Here is a 22051-nt window from a genome sequence, read left to right as displayed (position 1 = left end):
CAATTTTATCATAACACTCTTTAAATATAACATCTTAAAAAATATAATAAAAAAATAATTCTTAATTATTAATAAGAATAAATTAGAAACGAAATATAAATTATCAATTAATTTTATAAATTAAACAAATATTATTAAATATTTATTTTATATATATATAAAAGAGGATATTCAGCCTGACTACGTAGCGCCGAGAAACAACACGGAGCTATTTATCCTTTTATCCTATTTTTCTGCCTTTTAACTCTTTTTTTTGCTTTAAAAAAATCAAAGATTGTGTCTCTTCACTTGTCGGTTTTAAACCTCCCTCTTTAATTGTATTATCCTTCTTCCGATAAAACTCCTCTCCCCCTCCCCCAACCCCCCACACGTCTGTCCCCCTTTTTCTCTCTTTGTCCCACTCGTCACAAGTAAAATACTTCTGCACGTCTTTAGAAAATTTTTCCCATTCATGTTTCGAATTTCAAATGTTTTAATTGTTTTTCTTTCCCTACACTGAATCAAATAAGTTTTACTTGATACATATGTGCTTTTTAATTTTGCAGAATTTATCCATCAGGGACTATGGAGGCGGTAATTAACAATTTTCGTGAAGAGATTGGCGTGCACAACGGAGATTATGGCATCATGGCAGAAACAAAGTGTCCAACTTAAATACAACGATGAAACTGAAATTCTACAGAAATACATATTCTTCTAATAGATTTTACATACCTTTGTTATGTCATTGTTTACTTTGTGAGATATAATTACTCCCAAATATATTTATATATTGAATGTTCATTTTACCTTTTCTGCACAGATATTGATAATGAGATAAGTCCTTACTTCTTTTGTTGTATTTGTTTGTTAAGATTTTCTTTTATATATAGATATATAAGACTAATAAATTTGCCATACTTCGCGCAATCTTAAAATCTTTTACACATAATATGAAATATTAAAAATAGTAAATAAATAAGGCAAGAATAACCATTAGCCATATCACCTTTCAAAGTTGCATTCCCATAGTCTGCCCTCTTGTAACCTCTTCCTTTCTGAAAAGAAAAAAACAAACTAAACTCTTCATGTAAGTCAGAAAATTCAAGTTCGAAACAAACGAAGGTATCTTTGAGATTTTTTTCTCAACGGTTTCTCATTATTTATCAAACTGAAAAAACAATTGTTGAAACAAAAGAAATATTTTCAGCAGTCTCCCCTATCAGTTTCCTTTTCGTATTCTATCTGTTCTTGCGGTTTACTTTCTCCTCCCTCTCTTGGATTCCTTCATTCCTCGCGTGCACACAGTCCAGGTATGCAACTTTTTCTTTCTCAACCAATTTACTTTACTATTGCTGTAAGATTTATACCTATTATTCAGTAAGTGTTTCGTCCTAAGTAGCTTTTGAAAAATATTTGAGAACTTGTGTTTGTCCATACAATTTATCATTACTTGGCAAATATATTTGGCAAAATTTACAAGTTCCCAATCATTTATTAATTCCAACTAAATATTTATCTACCAACTTACTCCATTAATATAATCAACAAATACCATTAATCTCTCTTAAATAAAACTTATCTATAAAAATGTCCACCGACCCTCTTTAATGAAACTTCTCTCAATAAGCCAACAAATATATTTCTATTAAAGGAGTGCGATATCATTTTCAAGACCACAGGAGAAGTGAAAGAGAGCCTAAGAATAACAAAGAACTATTTAACTATAGACATGTCTCTTTGCGTAATGCAATTGAAAGAACATTTGATGCGTGAAAAAATATATTAAGAATACTACGACAAGACATGAATAACTATGACTTAGACATGCAGGTGGAAAATAGTAGTTGCTTGTACCGTATTACATAATTTTTTGTGTGAAAATCAAAGCACTAATGAAATATTCACTGAATATGAAAGTGATGATATGATCGTTGATGAAAATGATGAACAATCGACTCAGAGTAATAATATTGCTTCGTCTTCTCGAACATCTGATCTAGAAATGAAAGCTTGCCGTGAAGAGATTGTTCGTATAATGTGGGAAGATTTTAAAAAAGAATAGTTTGTTATTACCTCCTCCGGCAAAAGAATAGTTTGAGTGATAAGATTGGAAAAAAAAAATTATTTTTAATTCGATTAATGTATTGGTCTTGCGTATTTATTTTGTTTTTGTTGATTTTTATCAATTATGTTATAAAGTTTTTTTCTTAATGGAACATGTTCATTATAAAATGATTACACAAACTTATGGGTATTTTTAATAATTTTTAGAACTTACAGATATAAAATAATATTTTTTGAAATTCATCAAAACTTGAAAAAATTTATGGCCAAACATATGGTGAAACTTTATCAAAATTTCTTCCAAAAATAATTTGGCAAGAATATTTTGAAACTTGGGACCAAACGACACCTTAATTTGAATGTTTGGTCTTCTAATCAAAGGTTTCCCCTTGCGAGGGACTACTTTCATGGATATATCTTGCGCTTTGTTCATAAGATGAAAAAATAATCCTGTAGACCGCAAGAAAAATGAAAAGACAAATCTTCTAATTGCCCTTCGTCTCTCCCTCTTATTTCTCTCACCAAGATTAATTGTTGTTCTTCCTTCTTCGATTTTATATCCATGGCTATTCTTGCTATAGTCGGATCGAGAATAATATAGTAGAAACGTTAGCATTCTTTAATGATTAACAAACTCTTTCTTTTATTAGGTGATGTCCATCTCACTTATTAAGTATACCTGAAGGAGGTGCTTTGGATATGATTTTGATTTTAACACCGGCACTGTTGCATTACATATTTATGCAAGTTTGTTCATACATTTAAGACAATCTATTTGTAGGTACACATCTTCACTATCACTCTTTTGTTGGAATACTTTCAACTTCCACAGTTATATTGGTTAATTATGGTCGGAACTTTCTTAGCTTGTATCTTATGGTATTCTATCTGATTGGCTCTTTAAACCTCCAATATTACATCTCATTTTAAAATTGTGGAGTTAATATGTCAAGAGGTCATTCAATTTTGAGTGATTTTATTGAGACATATGTCCAAGTGATTTTATTGATACAAAAGCTTAAATTGAGTGATTTTATTAATACAGAATAAAATTTAATGACTTTACTAGATAAATTCTCAAAATTGAATGATCTTTTGAGATATTAACTCAAAACTGTGAATACTATGTTTTTTTTTGCTTTATTCATTGATTAGAGGCATGTCAATTTGGTTTGAATCAGGTATATATTTGTACCATTTGACGCCATATGAATTACCAAAATTCAACTTATTCAAGTGATGGACTGATATGAGCTCGTTTTACTTTTTTCTTGCCCAAGTAGTAGTCCTTTGTTGAATCTATAGTCATTATGTAATGAAAATTAAAAAGTTTAGTTTTATGAAGGTTAACAAGTAATGTACCACTGGTGAAACTTTAGCACTACTAATTATTAATGTAACTTTAGCACTACGAGAGGTAAATATCCTTTTTGCGATCTTGAGATTTATTTATCTCTCACAATTTTATTGATGTTCATATATCTGTATTTTGAATTCTTAATGGTGAAGTCACGAAGTTGTTTCTGGGGTAACAATTCTATTTTGCAATGGAAGAATTCAAAGTTATATGTTGGCTTTGGAGAAATTACAAAAAAAAGTATGTGTAAAGGGGAAAGTTTTGAAAAAAATGTTGGTCTGATTCAATAGAAAAAAATAGGATAATGAAACTGTTGAAGGTGAAAAAAGGGATGAAGTTATTGAAGTTGAAACAAGGAAAGCAAGAAAATAGAAGAATGGAGTTATATGATTGAAGGTTTTTGGATGTTTTAGGTTTTTAGGGTTGGTCTTTTTTGGAGCTTCTTTAATTGATTGTTTTGATTAGTATACTGTGTGTAATGAAAAAAAGACAAAATTTGGAGTTGAAAGCTATTACTAGGGGTGTACATAGACCGGGTTGGTTCGGATTTTTTACAAACCAAACCAAACCATTTGTGTCGGGTTATTAAATTTATAAACCAAACCAAACCAATAAAGTCGGGTTTTTCGATATTAATTTTTTTCGGGTTTTTTCGGGTTTTTCGGGTTTTTTCGGATTTTTCGGGTTACTCGGGTTTTTCATAGTATCTAATAAAAAATACAGAGCAGTGCTTCTTAAAAAGAGTTTTAGTACAAAATATCAACGTATAAGATAGAGACAGAACACTGTTTGAAGTTTTAACTTTATAATATAACTTTATAAGATAGTTTTTTTTTGTATATTATTTAGATGGGCTTCTCAACTCCAAATCTAAATGTAAGAAAGAAAATAAAAAATATGAAAAAATTTTAAAAAATATTTATAAATTATATTTTAATAAATATTCTTATGTATAACATAATTTAAAAGTAGTATATCTATAATCAGGTCGGTTTGGGTTCGGTTTGACTTTTTTTAGTTAAAACTAAACCAACCCTATAATGGTCGGGTTTTTTTTCCAAACACCAAACCAAGTCAAACCAAACCACTAGTCGGGATTTTTTTTCGGTTTGGTTCGGTTTGTCGGTTTGGTGCGGTTTATCGGTTTGCCCTGTACAGCCCTAGCTATTACTATAGATGACAAGGTTAGTAATTCTTCCATGCTTAAAGTTATGTTGTCATCAACTTTTATATAGTTAATAAACATTAACTTGTAGCTTTATCTTTATTTGGTTATTCTGGTTAGTAGATTGTGTACCTGAAGAAAGGCAAAACTTGGAGTTGAAAGCAACTACTATAGATGAAAAGGTTAGTAATTTCTCCCTGCTTAAAATATCATCATGTCATTAACTTCAATATACGTAAGAAACATTATTTTCTGCCTTTATCTAAATCTTAGAACGATATTTTCTTTTTCATCATGTTTTTGGAGCTTTCATACGTTAATGACTCGTGAGTATGATTTTGAATATAGTTTTTAGGGGAGACAAGCTTCGCCAATAAGCATGGTTCAAATGTAAGGCGACTTATGGTTGAAACTTGAAAGTAATGCTTATAGGCATATATCGATTGACAATTATTTTTTACTTTAAGCCCACTTTGATGAGCTTGAAAAGGCAGGCTTATATTGAAATTTTGTATGAACGTAAAATAAGTTAAAATTAGTGGTATTGCATTTGTGATTTATTTTTTGATTTTATTTCATATGAAATATATCTCTGTATCCAATATATTTTACCTCATTATTTTATATAAAATGAAGATTCTTCACACCTTTTTTTTACTTTTGAGTTTTGTGTAATTAACGTCAATTAACAAAGTATATTGTCTCTTACATGATTGTTTTCACTTATGCAAGCTATTATACTTACAAGTTTGATTAAAGTTAAAGCATACTTTAAAATTAATTGATTGGCAGATAGCTTCATACAAATTTTCTTCGTTGTGTGCCTAAGGTTAAATCATTAATATTTCGTAGAAAATTGTGTAGAGAAAGAGGTTTCGATAAACATTTTATATATCCACTTATTAACTTGACTTGAAAAATTATACATAGTCTAAACTTGACACAACGATCTTTCATTGCAGCTTGATCAACGATTAGCTGGTATAACCAAAATTAATCTCTTGAAATAGATAAAAATTGATAGTATTTGAATGTCTGATGATTCAAATAAAAAAGTTTTTCAACAACATATTGTTACAACCGCGCTTCAGATTTGATAAGATACTAAAGTACTTTATACTACTATTCTATAGTATTTTTTAATGTCCGTGAAAACATATTATCATGTTACATATTTAGGTGTTAGAAAAAGATTACACTATAAATAATGAATACTTTTACAACCGCGCGAAGCACGGTTAAATTTACAAGTTTTTATATAATGAAGAAATAAAAATGGACGGAAGGAATATCTATTACTTATGGTTGATACATCTATTAAGAATTGATGTGATTATTTTGTCATATTATTCTTGTTAATTGATGTTAAGTATTAAATTTTGTAGAATGATTTAAGAAACAAGTAATTAATACTATAGATAAAATATAAAATTATTTTTTTATTAATATATTAAAAACAAAAAATTATTTTTTGAAATAGTAAACAAGTAAAAGTCAACAGAGAAATATATTTATAAATATTTTTTCTTTTATTGGTTCTTTACCACTTTGTCCTTTTGTCTTTTATTTTTTTCCTCTTTTTGATGTGATATTTTTTCTTTAAAAAAGTATTTTTTTCATAATATATAAATATGACATTTAACTTGATTTTAGGTGAAATTTATGTTTTTTAATTTTGAATGTGCATAAATAGACATTTAAACTTGTATGAAATTGGGAAGTAGATATACGAATCATACATAACAATCAGTGTAAGATACACTCATCACATATGGCAATTAACTTGTGCATACCTAAAATTTGAGCAAAAAATATTTTTAAAGCCAAAAATATAACGAATGGTAAAATTGACCCATTTTGAATAATTCAGAAATATTTGACTTCCCCACCCCTCAAAAAACAAATAAATCTCCTACAAAAGTAGAAAAATTGTACTAATTTAAATAGACAAAAATATCTCGTATATTATTCTCAATATTCTTTATGTATAAAAGGAAGAATTTCTAATTAAAAACATATAAAATTAAAAATAAATTTTATCTTAGTTGAATTGGATGCACAATAATTTATTTGGACTAGTTAAGTATACGTATTTTGCACGTGTGTATTGCGTTAATTAATAATAAATGTATATAAAATGAACAACCTCAAAACTCATTGGGTATCCAAGCTCATATACACTATTTTGAATAACTAAAAAATTCAAGCAATATCAACTCATTTACATTCAATCACTAAAATTGAATAAATAATCCAAATCACTAATAAAATTAAATAAATAACCCGAATAAATAAATCACACATCAAACCAATATCAACTTCAATATTATGTCAAGGTACCCTAACAATAGAAATAAGTTAGTCAAGCATAATAATAATAGTCTCACAAATCATTCAAGAAAATAAACAAACATAGAAATCAATGGATGAAAAAAAAAGGAATTATATAACCAATTCCAAACTCCAACATGCATACATATCACAAATTTTACATCCAATATTAAATACTGATAAAAAAAAAAGACCAACAGCCAATTGATTAATATGCAAAATCTAAATTATTTATAATACCAAAATATTATAGAAGAATACTGACCTTGACGATCAAGAGCAAAGGGAGGCAATATAACTGGAAAAAAATAAAGAAAAAGCAACTGTCTAAAATACTCCATGCAACTCTTCACAAGTATGTGTATAACATACTTAGTATAGCAGTAAACATGTATATTGTGCCTTCAAAAGCAAGAGAGTAAAAAGACGAAAATCTATTTTAAATTCTAGTTAATAAGGCATTTAAAGAGATTAGTTAAACTTAAATACATGATATGTATATAAAATTGGCAATCCATACCAATCATTCAATCTTGCATTATTATTACTGAAGTTGTAATAAAATATCATTAAGTCACATATATCAATAATACATACATACATACACCACAAAAATAATTCATATTATCATATTTTATTTATTGTAATTACAAATATATAAGTATATATTTTCGTAAGTCAAATACTTAAGTATGCAATCCTATCGAATTAGAATTCTAAAGTTTAAATCAAAACCAAAAAAAAAAAATCATCTAACGTAAATAATATCCAAGAGGAATACAATTTTTTAAGACTCCTAAACTTGAAAAAAAATTAAAAGACCTAAGACTAATACTTGTTCGTACCAAAAACTCCTAAATTCATTAACAGATAGTATTGCTAATTTAATAACAAAAAGTTAAATAGTTGTAACCCAAGTCTACAAAGAAAATAATTAAAATGATTTGCTAAACAATATATCTTATCTTAAGATGCAGAAAATTATCAATGTATTTAAGTTTTACTATCACCCCCACCCCGATTTATTATGACAGATCTAGCTCACTTGGATATTTTTTTTATTTAAAAAAGAAAAAAATTAAAGAGATAAACCTTTGATTTTTCTGGCTACTTCATTCGATGGCAACACGCTTGCTCCGTTCAATGTCTCGATCAGAAATTTTCAACTAAAAAAGAAAACATGAAATTATCAAAACGATAATAGGAGAGAATTCATTGTCAATTGTTAATTATGTATAGTTCATATATAATCTTTAAAACTATTAACTAAAAGAAATAAAGAAAGGCATAAAGAGTGATGATAATGAATACTAGAAGACGGCTTGAATCAAAACTAATCAAAACCAAAATAAGAAGAAGCCGTATGAAATAGAAGAAGCTTATGTTTTTTCTTAAAAGTTTGATCCAAAATATTTTACTTAAATAGAATTGTGGAAATTCATTTTTATATAAGATAAAATTCTAATTGATTTAAAAGTGTTAAATATTATAATTTCTTACCTATATTAAATAAGGACTTTAGTTAATTTCAAAGTTCTAAATAATGTAAAATATTGTCTTATTTTATAGAAATATTTATCTCTTCTGATCAAAACTGGTTTGATTTTAGAAATTCTATACATGTATAACATTATAAAGTTAATTCCTAAACCAACTTTGAGAAAAAAAATAATCTAAAGCTATACAAAAAAGAAGACGACATTTACATCACAATTAGTCATTCGTAGGTATTAACCAAAAAAAGATCAGTTATTTAAAGTAGTGTTTCATTTTCAATTAATAAAAAGAATTATGATGTTACTATATTTTGTTTTTTAATTTTTGGATTATTCATTATTTTTAAAAAAGGAAAGTCATGACGTGAGTATAGTTAGGGTGAGTTTAAGACTCCTATTCACTTTCACAAAGGAATAAAAAATGCAAGGCAGTATTTTATTTTTATTTATAATAAAAAATTGAATTACATGAAAATGATGAAAAGGCAATTTTATTTAAAGCGACAACAAATTGAACTCCAAAATAAAAATAGAGCCCGTTTGGATGGGCTTAAAAAAAGTAATTTTTATGTATGAAGTGCTTGTAGAACTTTGAAGTGCTGAAAGTTATTTTTATAAATAAGCAGTTGATTGTTTGGATAAAAGTGCTTATGTTGAAAATAAGTGTTTGAATTTTATGGTTAAAAGAATAAAAAAGGTAGTTTGAGAATTTAATTAAAATATAAGGGATATAAAAGTAATTTCTATGGTCAAACAAAATGGCTTTAAGCACTTAGAAAAAAAAAGTTAGAAATCCTAACTTTTTATTTTTGACTGACTTTAAGAACTTTATGGCTTAAAGTTAACATTAGTCAAACACGTCCAAAAGCTAAAAAGAGACTTTAAGTTGACCAACTTAAAGCTCATCCAGACAGGCTCATAATTCAAGAAAAGAAGATAAAAGAGACTTTGATCTTGAGTCTTTTTGCTATTCGTAGCGCATAATACAAGAATGACAAGTTTTAAACTATGATTGGAAAGGCAAAATATCAAAAGCTCCCTTTGAGCTTTTACAATTTTATGTTAAGACTTTTATTTATGCAACGAAACCTAGAACTTAGGTTAATGAGTGTTTAATTAATTAATTAATTTTAAAGTTCTACATATTAAAATAATAATTAAATGATAAAAATTTTAAAAAAAAAGAAAAGATAATATTATCTATAAAAAAAAAGGACGAATCAAATACTTTAATAACGTTGGTGATTTTAATGTAATACATATAGATTTATGTTAGTTGGGATTTTAATTAAAAGAGACTTTTGAGTTATCTGTTTGAGGATATAGGACACAAGTTTTAAAAATTGGGTAAAAGAGACTCTAGTATAATTAAGTATTAATGAGTTATGCTAATTTAAAAAAGAATATTTTTATACACCCCAAAGTTTTGCTATTTACAAATAGGTCCAACATATAAGAGGGTTGTAAAAAACACCTAAACAGCTTAGGGTTGTTTAAATATCTTCTGGTTGTTTGAACTAAACAACTTTTGGTTGTTTAAACAACTTCTGGTTGTTTGAACTAAACAACTTAGGGTTGTTTAAATATCTTCTGATTGTTTGAACTAAACAACTTTTGGTTGTTTAAATAATTGTTGGTTGTTTAAACAACTTCTGTTGTTTGAACTAAACAATTTAGGGTTATTTAAAAGAAGAAGATGAAAACACAAAAAGTTTAAAAAGAAAAGGAAAAATGGAGAAGAAAAAAAGTAAAGAAGTTAAGGAAGAAGAAGATGAAAGAAAAAGAAACAAGAGCGTTTAAAAAAATAAAGAAAAGAGAAGAGAAGAGAGGAGGGAAATGAAGAACAAAAGTTTTAAAAAATGGAATAAAGAAAAGAGAAGAGAAGAGGGAAATAGAGAACATAAGTTTTAAAAAATGGAGTAAATGAATGAAAATTAGGGTTTTATTAAAAGTTTTTGATCTTCAAATTTTTACCCTAAACTTTTAAATATTCTAATTCAACTTCATCTCTTCATAATTAACATCTAATTAAATATTTATAATAAAAAAAAAAAAAAAATACAAATCCCCTATCCTTCATTTCTTTTGAAACTCCCTTTTACCTTATTTTCTCATATTAGTGGGGATTTTAATTAAAAGAACTTTTAAGTTATTTGTTTGAGGATATAGGATATAAGTTTGAATTATCCCTTTTACCTTATTTTCCCATGTTAGTTGATGTTCCTCATTAAAAATTCATCGTGTTGAGCAAATTAACACAGTTGAGTAATATTGTGCTTTGAATGATATCCACCTTCCCCAGTAAATGCAAAAAAAGATGTTCACGACAATTGAATGAACTATTACTAACCTCAACACTTGGATCCAGAATTTTCGAATTACACATTATCAATGGCTTCATCAGAAATCGAGATCGTTTCTGACTCCAATGATCAGCAGACTTCAGATTTCCGAAACCCTAACGAACCAGCCATAATCGATGTTTACTCTGCTTGCGCTTACGGTGATTTTGACAAACTCCGCAAATTCGTTGAAGTTGACGGCGTTTCCGTTTATCAGCCGGACGGCAACGGATATTACGCGCTTCAATGGGCTGCTCTCAATAATTTCGCTGATATTGTCCAATATATCATCGAGGTATTATCATTTGGCTTCTTTTTTTTAAAATGAGGATCGAGTTTTTAATTGTTCATTTGGAAATAAAGTATGGTGTTTTCTACTTGGTGACGTGTGTAGCACGGGGGAAATGTCCATTCGGTGAACCATGCGGGGCAGACTGCGTTGCATTGTGCAGCAGTGCGGGGATCAATTGCAGCTGCCGATGTGTTGTTGCAGAATGGTGCGCGGGTCGAGGCTGCTGACGTTAATGGTTATCGGGTAATATAGAATACTTGCTGTTCATTTGCAATGTCCAACTTGTCATAATTCCGGTATTATTATTGTTATTTTCAAATTCATCTGTATAAGTTGGTATTTGCAATACAAGATGTATTTAACCTTTTTAATTCCCTTGGTCTCCGTTTAGGCTAAGCTGGAACTAAGTTTTGTTTTCATTGGTTCCATGATGGAACTGTTACCAATGCTAGGTCTCTGTGTAACTTCCAGAACTGCCTTAGTTCTACTTTTATGTGATAAAATTGTCACTTAGGGAAAAAGATTGGTATTTATTGTAACTTATTGAATTGTCATCCTGAACTTTTGAATCCTCGTGGGATGAAGCAACTTCTTTAGGTGAGATGGTAATACACTTCAATTGTATGCTATGTCATTTGGATCATGAATTTACAGTCCAAGTTGTATGCAACAGAATTAATAAAGTTTCTAGTTGTTTTTCTTATTGAGTGAGTGTTTGTAGGCTTGTAGCTGAAAACCCATAGTTAAAAAACCTAAAAGAGAATTTGGTTAAAACTTTGAATTAAAAGGACTATGTTCTGTTTGTTTATTTAGTCCCCAAGTGTAAGGTTTCAATGAAATAAAGGATCCATCACCTGAGCTTGTATCGGCAGGGACACTTGGGGCAGATGGATTATGCAGAACCTTTGCCTTAATTATTCTTATATTATTTTATCCGAGTTTCATAATCAGTTACTGACTTCTCGTTCTCGTGCTTCCTCTTGACCATTAGTCATCTTCTTCCATTTTCCCCAGACCTAGAGCGCATGCTAGATGTATTACATAATTCAAAATTTTGGCAGAGTGAAATCCTGATTTTAGAGCCTTCTAGAAACTAATCTTCTTGGATAAGGCTATCCTTGAAGGCTCTTTTGTCAGTTGTATCAACTGTTGAAGTATGTGTACTTCCTTTACAGGCAATTCATGTTGCAGCTCAGTATGGACAAACAGCTTTTGTAAATCACATTGTTGCAAAGTATCATGCTGACCTTAATGTGCCAGATAATGATGGGAGGACCCCTCTTCACTGGTATGATTAGCACCCCCAACATTTATAGACTTATAGTATGAATTTTTAGTTTTGAGTTGAAAATCCATCATCTTCTTGATTTTCGAGTGACAAATTTTCATGACTCCTTGCTGTATTTTCGTTCTGATCTCTGGATGTGTTTGTAGGCTGTTTTAGTTTCATGGCAAGTTCACTTATAGTTTTATTGTGACTGAAACTATCCTTCTACTTATAGATATTTCTTCTTGCCTTGCCTGAGATCTGGCTACTTTCCTAATCATGAATACTGAATAAACATATAAATTCCAAGATATTCTCCTCTATTATTTTTATTTTTTTTATTTTAGTCTTAGCCGACACTTTTGATTCGACTATCTTTCGGAAACAGACTCTCTATCTCCATGAGATAGTGGTAAGGTCTGCGTACATTCTACCCTCCCCAGACCCCACTTGTGGGATTGCACTGGGTATGTTGTTGTTGTTTATTTTAGTCTTATGTATCTCATTGCACAATGGTAAAGAAACTAATTATTTTGGAAGCCATTTCAGCTGCCTTCAGGCAGTCTAGGTAAACTTAATTAAGTACGTGACGTGAACGTGAGAAATTTAAGCGCCAAATTTTTAAATATATTAAACCACAACCTTAGGAGAAGATCCTGTACCACTCTAAGTAGAAGGTATACCGTCAGTGAAGCAAAAACGTGGAAGTTTAACATGTCCATGGGAGTTGCTCTAGCCTTGGTTACATGAAGTAATACTCAGACTATCAGATCACAACACAAAAACAAACTCCATCTAGTTCATATATCCCACTATCACATATAATAGATTCCAGTCATTCAACATACAATAGAAAGTACCAAAATAATTCTGATGACTAAAAGGTCGTAAACACTATACTGTGCCTAAATCTGATAAGGATGTCTCTTCCTCTTTCTTTCTGATTTCGCATTGTTCGAATAAAGGATTTGATAGGTTATTTGGTCAGAAGTTTGTTTCTTACAAAGTAACTCACAAACTTCTTTAAAAGATCCCCATTTGATTAACTAAGACAGAAAACTTGGGAAGAAGTGTTGTCTTTTAGTTGTAGAGTGGAGAGTAAAGTGATGAAGGTCCCAACTCGGTGGATTGGTGTTGCGCTGGTCTTAGTGGTGTATAACATCAGGACTCAAGTATTACTTGTATATGTGAAGTTTGATGTCCATGTTTTCTAGCTTTGGTTATAGTTGGATTGGTAATTTTCCCTCTTTCTTTATGCTTGTTCCTAACTTCCTATTAGTAGTTTCATCTCAACAAATCTAAACAGCGAGACTGAATCATTGTTTGACATTGTATAACACTCTTGATTTTGATTTTGATGTAGTTTTCAGTTTTCAAGCTTTGATGCGCCTTTCTACTCCAAGTATCTTAAATCTTTTATTCCTGGTATTGCTTGCAATTTGGGGTGTTCCGCATTCCCTATTGGACATTGAAAATTTTGTTTAATCAAGCCACGGAAGGCAGAGTTCTTGCCCTCTGATGTTGGTTTGTGGAATTTAAAAATGAATGTTTTACTGAGTTGATCTTCACATTAGTTCTTTATATTGTTTTCTCATTTCTTAGCAGCAGTTATCCATTTTGTTCTGATTTCTTATAAGCATTTTCCCTGGTATTTCCAACTAGGGCTGCATTCAAGGGATTTGGTGATACAATTAGGTTGCTTCTATTCAGAGATGCTTTCCAAGGGAGACAAGATAAAGATGGTATATTAATATTGAATGTACCATTTTCTTAAATTCTCTTGGTATAAATGTAATGCTTTTTGCAATTTGGGAGATTTTTGCTTAACATGTGGCCTGAGCCAATCATAGTCATTAATTATGATAATTTGATGAAAATGGAGATAGTTGATGCAGCACTGAAGATGGTATGTTACACAGTGTTGCATCAGAGTCAATGTTATCCAACAGTTATGCCTGTGTAATTATGTCTTATAAAAAATGCTTGTGTAAATATGAAATGTTAGTTGCAGTGTCTAATAATTTCTTCTCTTGTCTAAGTTTGATTATAGATGGAGATTCTAAGCATCTAATTAGTAGTTTATTTTCTGATGTTTCTTTTAATAAAATGATGGTCTACATAAATTTTATACTTTGTCCCCCCTTTTGCTTGAAACTTCATAAACAATGGACAGAAAGAAAGCAACGGTTTGAATTTCACTTGATCTGGGACAAAACATAAAGCTTTAGCATCTTGTAATTGTTGGGTCCTTGTTGCTATGACATACTCTTACTTAGAGTCTTAGATTAATTATCAGATTTTGGATTCCTTCCTCCTTTAGTGAATTTTTGCTCTTTTTTTTAATTATTATTAGAAGGGAATCATTATATCATATTGGTCTTTAAACATTTAACGTATCTTACTTATCCAAAAAACGAAAAAGAACTTCTAATTAATCTCAATGCTCAAAAATGCGTAAATATCGTAGCCGTTATATGCTTGGATTCTTGTATGGAAGGGGCTACCTTTTTGTAATACATTGTTGCATTACTGAATCTTTTACATACGATAAGAAAGTGCACATATATGTTGTTCATGGAAGTCTTCCAAATTCAACTGACATCTAATAGGAAGATGTGTAAGAAAGTAAAATTGCAGGACTTTTTTGTGAAGAATTGTATATTGGCTGTCAAGGGTATATACTAAGTGGAGAATGAAGTCCAGAACTCCTTTGAGCAAGTCTCTTCTCGTTGTTTTGTAGAAATCAATTGGGATTTTATGTGTTTTTCTTTGTGAACCTTTGGAAGGTGAAGATTTAGAATGTGGTTTGAGGTTTTCTTTTCTCCTTTTGATGTGGGATTGCTTATCATTCCTCCATTAACGTATGGGTCCTATATTTCCATTTGCAGCATTCTAAGATTTCGGCATGGGCATATCTGAAAGTTTGGGACTAAGTATCCATTCACCTCATGTGATGTTTAATTACTCATTTTTTTCCTCGGAGGGTTCTGACCGTGAATGATGTGAATAATGCTTTATCTGGAAGAGGTTTTGGTTGATCTTATTAATTTAATTAAATTTTACTGGTTGTCCATGATAATTGCTAGTGAATAATGCTTTATCTGGAAGAGGTTTTGGTTGATCTTATTTTCTTCATTAAATTTTACTGATTGACCGTGATAATTGCTATCTACATACATCAGGGCGTCGCATTTTTGTTTAGAAGCACAAACATAGTTGCATAATGCTGATACTTCAAATGTTTGCAGGTTGCACTCCTTTGCATTGGGCAGCATTAAGAGGAAATGCAGAGGCTTGCACTTTACTTGTACATGCAGGCACAAAGGAGGAATTAACAGTCAAAGATAATGCAGGACTTACTCCTGCAGAGCTTGCATCTGATAAAGGTCATTGGCAAATAGCACTTATACTTGTAGGTAACTCTTTTTATAGAAATTATCTATTGTCCTTAATGACAGTTTTGGAACAATTTGAAAGATTTTCCACCTGGAAGTTCTAATTGGTTGCTTGTATCCAAATGTGATACTGAACGAGATTATTTAAAACATATAGTGCTATCTTACTGACCGACCCCCACCCCGCCCAAAAAAAAAATGTTTTTGTGAAGATCCTGTAATCTGCCGTGCCAGGTTATGCAATAATATTCTAATCCTTGTAATTTGTGTGTCTGTCCTTCCTTGTAATTAGGTTCTTTTTTTGGGGGTGGGGGGATTCTTGCTGAAATTCATAATTTTCATGGATGCCTTGGATTGTCATGAATTTCAAGTCTCAAATAAATACCTTAGAGATGGTGAAGAAGGTATTTTTAATCGACTTCCAACCTGTCCTGCTATTTAATTGAATGTTTCTAACTTAATCTCTCTTGAGCAAAATGCTCTTTATAAGTGGTTTTAATTCATTTCATTATGGAAGGACTGTATGTCTAAAATAATTGGGCACTTAATTTATGATTCCAAATGGTAAAGGCTTCTCCTAATCTCAAACTCATAGCAAACCTTATAGTTCATGGTGAAGTAATGCTTGTGAGCATGTTGCATGACAGTTATTTAGAACACATTTCTTGCTCTAGTTGTGTGACTCTAATCCATGAGATTTTATTCTGAAAAAGGGAAGTTTGCATGATGAAGCTCGTAAATCTTGCAGAGTAAGTTTTAGTTTCAAAATGTTCCTTGCACAAAAGATTGATTGCCTTATAAGGCATGAAAGAAAATGTTGGATTATATTTAGGATAAAGCCTTTTACTTTTTTCTGTTTTGCGCAATGAAAGAGGGAATGCCTGCGATGTTCTTGTAGCACATGGTACTGTATTGGAAAAGGCAGTCCTGGCTGTTTGCTTTGAAATTTGACTTATTAAATGTAGCTGTATCAAAACTGGAAAGTTTGGCATGGTTTCAGTAGGCATTTATGTAGTTCAAATGTTGAATGGTGGGTCCTCTAAAATGCAATCATAGGTTCTTGTTTTATCAATTGTGGAACTTGAAAAATTAAGAGCAAACAAATCTTAGAGCAGATAAGGTGCTCACTACTCACCCTTGGTAATTTCTCTAAGATTTCATGCCCACTAATGCTTTCAATTTCATCTTTGTTGCAAGAGTTACAATCCCTACCACGGAATAGTGCACCTACACACCTTCATCGACATTGTTTTTTGACCGGAAGGCCGAGAGCTAACTATCGAGACTCATTATACGTTTATGAGATTATGCTAGTGATTCAAGATGAATAGTCTAGCATTGTATTATTTTTGGGGTAAACAAAATATTTTAGTCCAAGCATAAGATATTTTGGATGTTTTAGATTATTTGTAAGAAATAGAGGTGATAGGGGGCAATATGATTAGGTTGTAATACTTTTTGAGGGGAACTACATATGTTGGATGTAGTATACGTGTGAATATAGAGAATACTGTTACTATCCTCAAAAAAAAGATTATGCTAGTGATTTGCCGGTTTTATTACTTTCTGTTGCTTTTGATAATTGAATAGTCAAAGGCTGCATTTTCAGTTTTCATTAGAATCTCAACCAGACTACAATGAACCCAAGTAGATGAAAGATGTCAAAGCAGAAAAAGTCTAGTTAACCTAAAAGAAGGCCTTATATAGGAGTCTTGCACTGCATGAAATAAGGAAAGTTCGTAATTCTTGGAATTCTTTATTTATGACATAATTTTAAGAATATTCTACACAATATTCTTAATTTTTCTCTTGGCTACATAATCAAATGAAGCGAAACGGTTAGTGAAACACCAACTAGCATGCAATTGGGGCATAATGTTGTTGTTGTAATGTAATCATATTATGCTTCAGTGCAGCATTCTTTATGATTTTCTTGACTTTCAATTAAAAGAGTCAGCGGTGAAGATTTTGTTAGGTCATCCTACTGTTTTTCTGTAAACTGCTCTCAGGTGTTGTTCGATCTATTTTTCTTAGAGTTTCAACATCCTTGTCCCCAAACAAACTTTAAAAATGGGGGAAAATTTAGCACTTAAGATAAATTATGTCATCTGTCAGCTTACAATTTCAAGTACCATGCTGATTTTTCTCTCTATCGTTATGCAGTTACTATTTCTCACTTTTGTTGCAGTGTCTTGGGGTTGGAAGTATTTTGCCTGAATGACAGTTTGAAATTCAATTTTTTGCAGTCTAATGCCCAACGGTCACAGAGAAAGCAGTGGAAAGACAAGGTTTTCCCTAATAAAATGGGGCATAAAGGTTATGCTCCAATTCTATTCTCTGTTGTTGTTGTCAACATCATTCTCTTCATCAGTTCAGTCCTCTCTGGTGGGTGATGGTACTTCTAATGGCATTTTTTGTTCTTTTAATTGGAGGCAGCACTTGCTAATTGTTAGTGGATCTTGTTTATGCTAGCTCCTGGTCTTACAAAAGTTACTGCTGTTGTCGCACTTTGGGGATGGACTGCTGTTTCCCTGGCAGTTGCTGCGCTCCTAGTGTTAGTTCGTTGCAGTAGGTAACTTTTTCATGTTTAATTACTTGAGTGATTGTGGCAACAAAACCCACTTAATTTACTATGATATTGTGCTAAACGCCTAAACCCATATTGTATTGAAGTCTGGGAATTTTTGTGTTTTATTCTGTTTAAGTAAATAATCAAAGTATTCAGAGTATGGTAGTGTCCAAGGGGTTCCTCAGTTTATCGTATGAGGCACGGAAACTTCGAGGCAAATGTAGCATTTGATATTGGTGTAAAGTGCAAATGTTGCTCATAATCTGTTATTTCCCTTTGCCTAATTCTACAAGCTCTGTAGTATGATATGCACAAATTTTATATATGTACTAGAAGAGGAACACAGCACTCTGGAACGCCGGTAGCAGTCACAGTCATAGAACTGCAATGAACTGACATGTTCCCTGACACATAAAAGTTAACCTGTGTGATTCAGTGATCCATAAAAACCATAAATTTATGAAAGGAGGAAGTTAGATCTTTCCAGACTGGATTTTGATAAAGTGGAAGAAAAACTGATTTTTTAATGCAAAAGAATCATTTGTTCTTAAAGATGAAGCATCTTCCTTTCCCTTGTTTCCCTTCTCTTTCACCATTATCATTGGTGAACCATCTACTCAATCAGTCTTCTCTTTCTTGTCCTTTATATCACTATGATCCCTAGACATTGTTATAGATTTTGTGGAGTTTATCCTGTACAATGTTGGATTAAATGAGTGGACTTGTTTATGTGGCAATATCCTAGTTTTGACCCTGAAAGCTATACATAAACATTTTGTCATACGTGTTTCTTTTTGGTGAAAATATGCCTGCACTTAGCTTCTCATGCCTTATGGAGCCAAAGATGATCGTTTCATTTTCTTTGCAGTAAAGATCCAGGTTACATCAAGACCGGGGTTGCTGGTCAACCTGATGCTCAGGTACCACTCTCATTTTGGAATTATTCAACAATGATTTTGATGTCCTCCAATTTACTTAATGATGTTAGCTGATTCTTCCAGGATCCTCTATTGAATATTGATCTGAACAATACTTCCAGTTGGACTGGGAACTGGTCACAGCTTTGTCCCACCTGCAAGGTTTCTCAGAAAAACCTAGTCTTTTTACTACAAGATATATTCTCTGTTGATGATGCATTTGTGTTGTATGTTGATTGTTGAACATTTTTATGCCAGATCATACGACCTGTTCGGTCAAAACACTGTCCTACTTGCAACCGCTGTGTTGAACAATTTGATCATCATTGCCCTTGGGTCTCAAATTGTGTGGGGAAGGTATGACTATTTAAAGCTACTAAAGGAACATATGCAGTGTACAAAAATGTGCTAGCTGTTGATTTGTCTAGTTCTTTTTTTTCTGTATGCTGGTTATTCCTCCTGTTTTATCCTCTGGGGGACCTTTCTGGTCGGATGCGATACAAATGAGTGTTAGTGGGCGTTGGAACATAAAAACTGTGAAATTTGAAAAAAGTAGCATTATTTGTTTTCAAGTTGAAAATGGTATTTAGAAATTGGAAGTTGTGTTTGGACATGCATACAAATTGGAATTGTTTTTTCATTTTTGTGAATGATTTAGAGTGAAAATTGTGGAAACAGCTTTTTGGAGTTATTTGAATTCCGGAAAATTGTAACACTTCCATGTCCAAACTGTAAAAAAAGTGACAATTATTCATGGCCAAACAGGAACTTGGTAATTTGTTTTTTTACTTTATATTCCTGTTCATGACTCCTATGTTTGCTCACATCTTCGGTAAACTATGATAATACACTACTGAAGAGTTTCTTGGGCGATGGTATTAGTATTATTGATGCAGCTCGTGGGCCTTGACACTAACAGTACTTACATAAACAACACTTCCTTTCTGAGATTTGTGAGACATCAATTTCATTTCTAATTCCTTTTCTTTCTTTTGGCTATCTTGCATCAGTTTGTTGATTTCCTCACTAAATGTAGGTTACAAACACTTCTTGCATAATCCAAGTTGTAGGAGTTCTGCAAGTATTTTTCTTAATTCCTGTGCTTTTGACCATTGATTCGTTGTCATTTTTGCTGAACCTTGCAGAGGAATAAGCGAGACTTCTTCATTTTCCTTTGTATGGGTTCTTTGACATCTATAATTGGTGCTGCAGTTGCTCTTCAAAGTATGTTAAAAGAACTTTATCTTAGTACTAATAGTCTTAAGAATGATACTGGGAGCATACTCTAATAAAGTGACGCTGGGTTGTTTAAGACAGTTGGAACCTTTTACCTCTTGCAGGAATTTGGACATCAGTGCCATTGTTGGTAGCCGATGAATTGTGGTTACATCATGTTTTCTTTGCGTATCCTGGTGTATTCGCTTTTCTGTTTATGGATGGGGTTATTCTAATTGCTGCTGTAACTCTGTGCGTAATACAGATATCCCAGGTATAGATTAGATTTCTTGGTTTTCTTGTCCTTCTTGGACATTTAAGCAACTGAAGCCTATAGATATCTTGCTCATGATTCACTTTAGAAGCACTCCTACCCTTCCCCCTAGATCTGATTGAATAATGGCCTTGAAAGGGAATGAAATTCCCCAAACTAGTTAGTATAAATGAACCAAATCCTGTATATATCAACAGTTGTATACTTTTTTCTGAAACCACAGTAGGTGAATTATTAAGCACTCAAAGACTTTCCAATGAGCTTAAGTTTTGCTTCCTCATCTTCTATGTTCATAATAGTGAATTTGGAGCTATACTCAATAAGATCATTGATTGTTTAAACAGTTCTTGACATACTTGGAACAGTTTTCAGCATCTTTGATGCACTGGTGCTGGATATGGAATCTGTTGGTCGTCCTTCTTTATGCAGTCTAACTTGAATGATGTGAATTCATCTCTTGTGAGTGCTTTTGAAAGAGAAAAAGGGTGGCTGGGTTTTAATGTACCGACTACCCTCTCTTTATGAGGGATTAATATTTAAGAGATGTATCACAGTAGGGCATCAGTATCGTAATGCAGAGGAGCTTTCCTTTATGAATTTTTCTTGTATGTCCTGATAAATGAATGAAAATTTGACTTGATGAAATCTTTTCCTTCCAAGCAGATAGCTCGGAATCTCACAACGAATGAGATGGCAAATGCTGTGAGATATGGGTATCTTCGTGGTCCAGATGGGAGGTTCCGAAATCCCTATAACCATGGATGTCGAAAGAATTGCTCTGATTTCCTTATCAATGGTTACACAAATGATGATGAGATTGCATGGCCATCATTGCAGCACGTCGCAAGATAGCAGCATTTATAATTCCTGCTTGCTATAAAGGATGCATATATTACCAGACGCCTCCAGGTGACCTCTTCAGTATTTGTAAAAGGATCCTAGAGGCTTTGGTTTATTTCGATTCTTTCCCAATGTACCAAAAAACATAAATGTGAGGGGCTCTGGTTTTATTTACATTGTAAAATATATATATCATCCCACAAAATTTTAGGAGGGAAAATCTGTAACTCTTGCTGCATAAAACTCATACTGTTCTTTGTACATCTTCACGTATCAAATGTTCGAGTGATGAGAAGTCGACAATGGATGGGGGGGAAGAGTTTTAGGGCGGATGTGTGTAGTAATATTAAGGAGAAATTTTACTGTAATTTCATTTAATATTCCGTTACCGCTGAGTACAAACCGTTATAAATATTCTTTTACCATTGCTTGAATATCCAATATTTAATGATGATTGATATTTACTGTAACTCGATCCATATTTAGGTCTTTCCGGATCAAATTTTGATACTGTGAAAAGACAAGATCCTATCTTCATATCATAT

General features: G+C 31.7%; 1 protein-coding gene across 1 annotated transcript; it reads left to right on the top strand.

The window, feature by feature from the left end:
* Window positions 1–10620: 10620 nt before the first annotated feature.
* LOC129885679 (probable protein S-acyltransferase 23) lies at window positions 10621–21966 on the top strand. The gene is made up of 13 exons (XM_055960050.1): window positions 10621–11032; window positions 11132–11272; window positions 12205–12317; window positions 13959–14038; window positions 15545–15708; window positions 17938–18076; window positions 18164–18263; window positions 19129–19180; window positions 19262–19339; window positions 19436–19534; window positions 20323–20401; window positions 20518–20666; window positions 21330–21966. The coding sequence occupies exons 1-13, from the start codon at window positions 10787–10789 to the stop codon at window positions 21516–21518; spliced, it is 1629 nt and encodes a 542-aa protein (XP_055816025.1). The 5' UTR covers window positions 10621–10786; the 3' UTR covers window positions 21519–21966.
* The last annotated feature ends 85 nt before the right edge of the window (window positions 21967–22051 follow it).

Source organism: Solanum dulcamara, chromosome 4 (genome assembly GCF_947179165.1).
Source record: "Solanum dulcamara chromosome 4, daSolDulc1.2, whole genome shotgun sequence".
Classification (NCBI taxonomy): Eukaryota; Viridiplantae; Streptophyta; class Magnoliopsida; order Solanales; family Solanaceae; genus Solanum; species Solanum dulcamara.
Note: the sequence above shows the minus strand (reverse complement) of the source record. Positions and strands in the feature narration are given on the sequence as shown.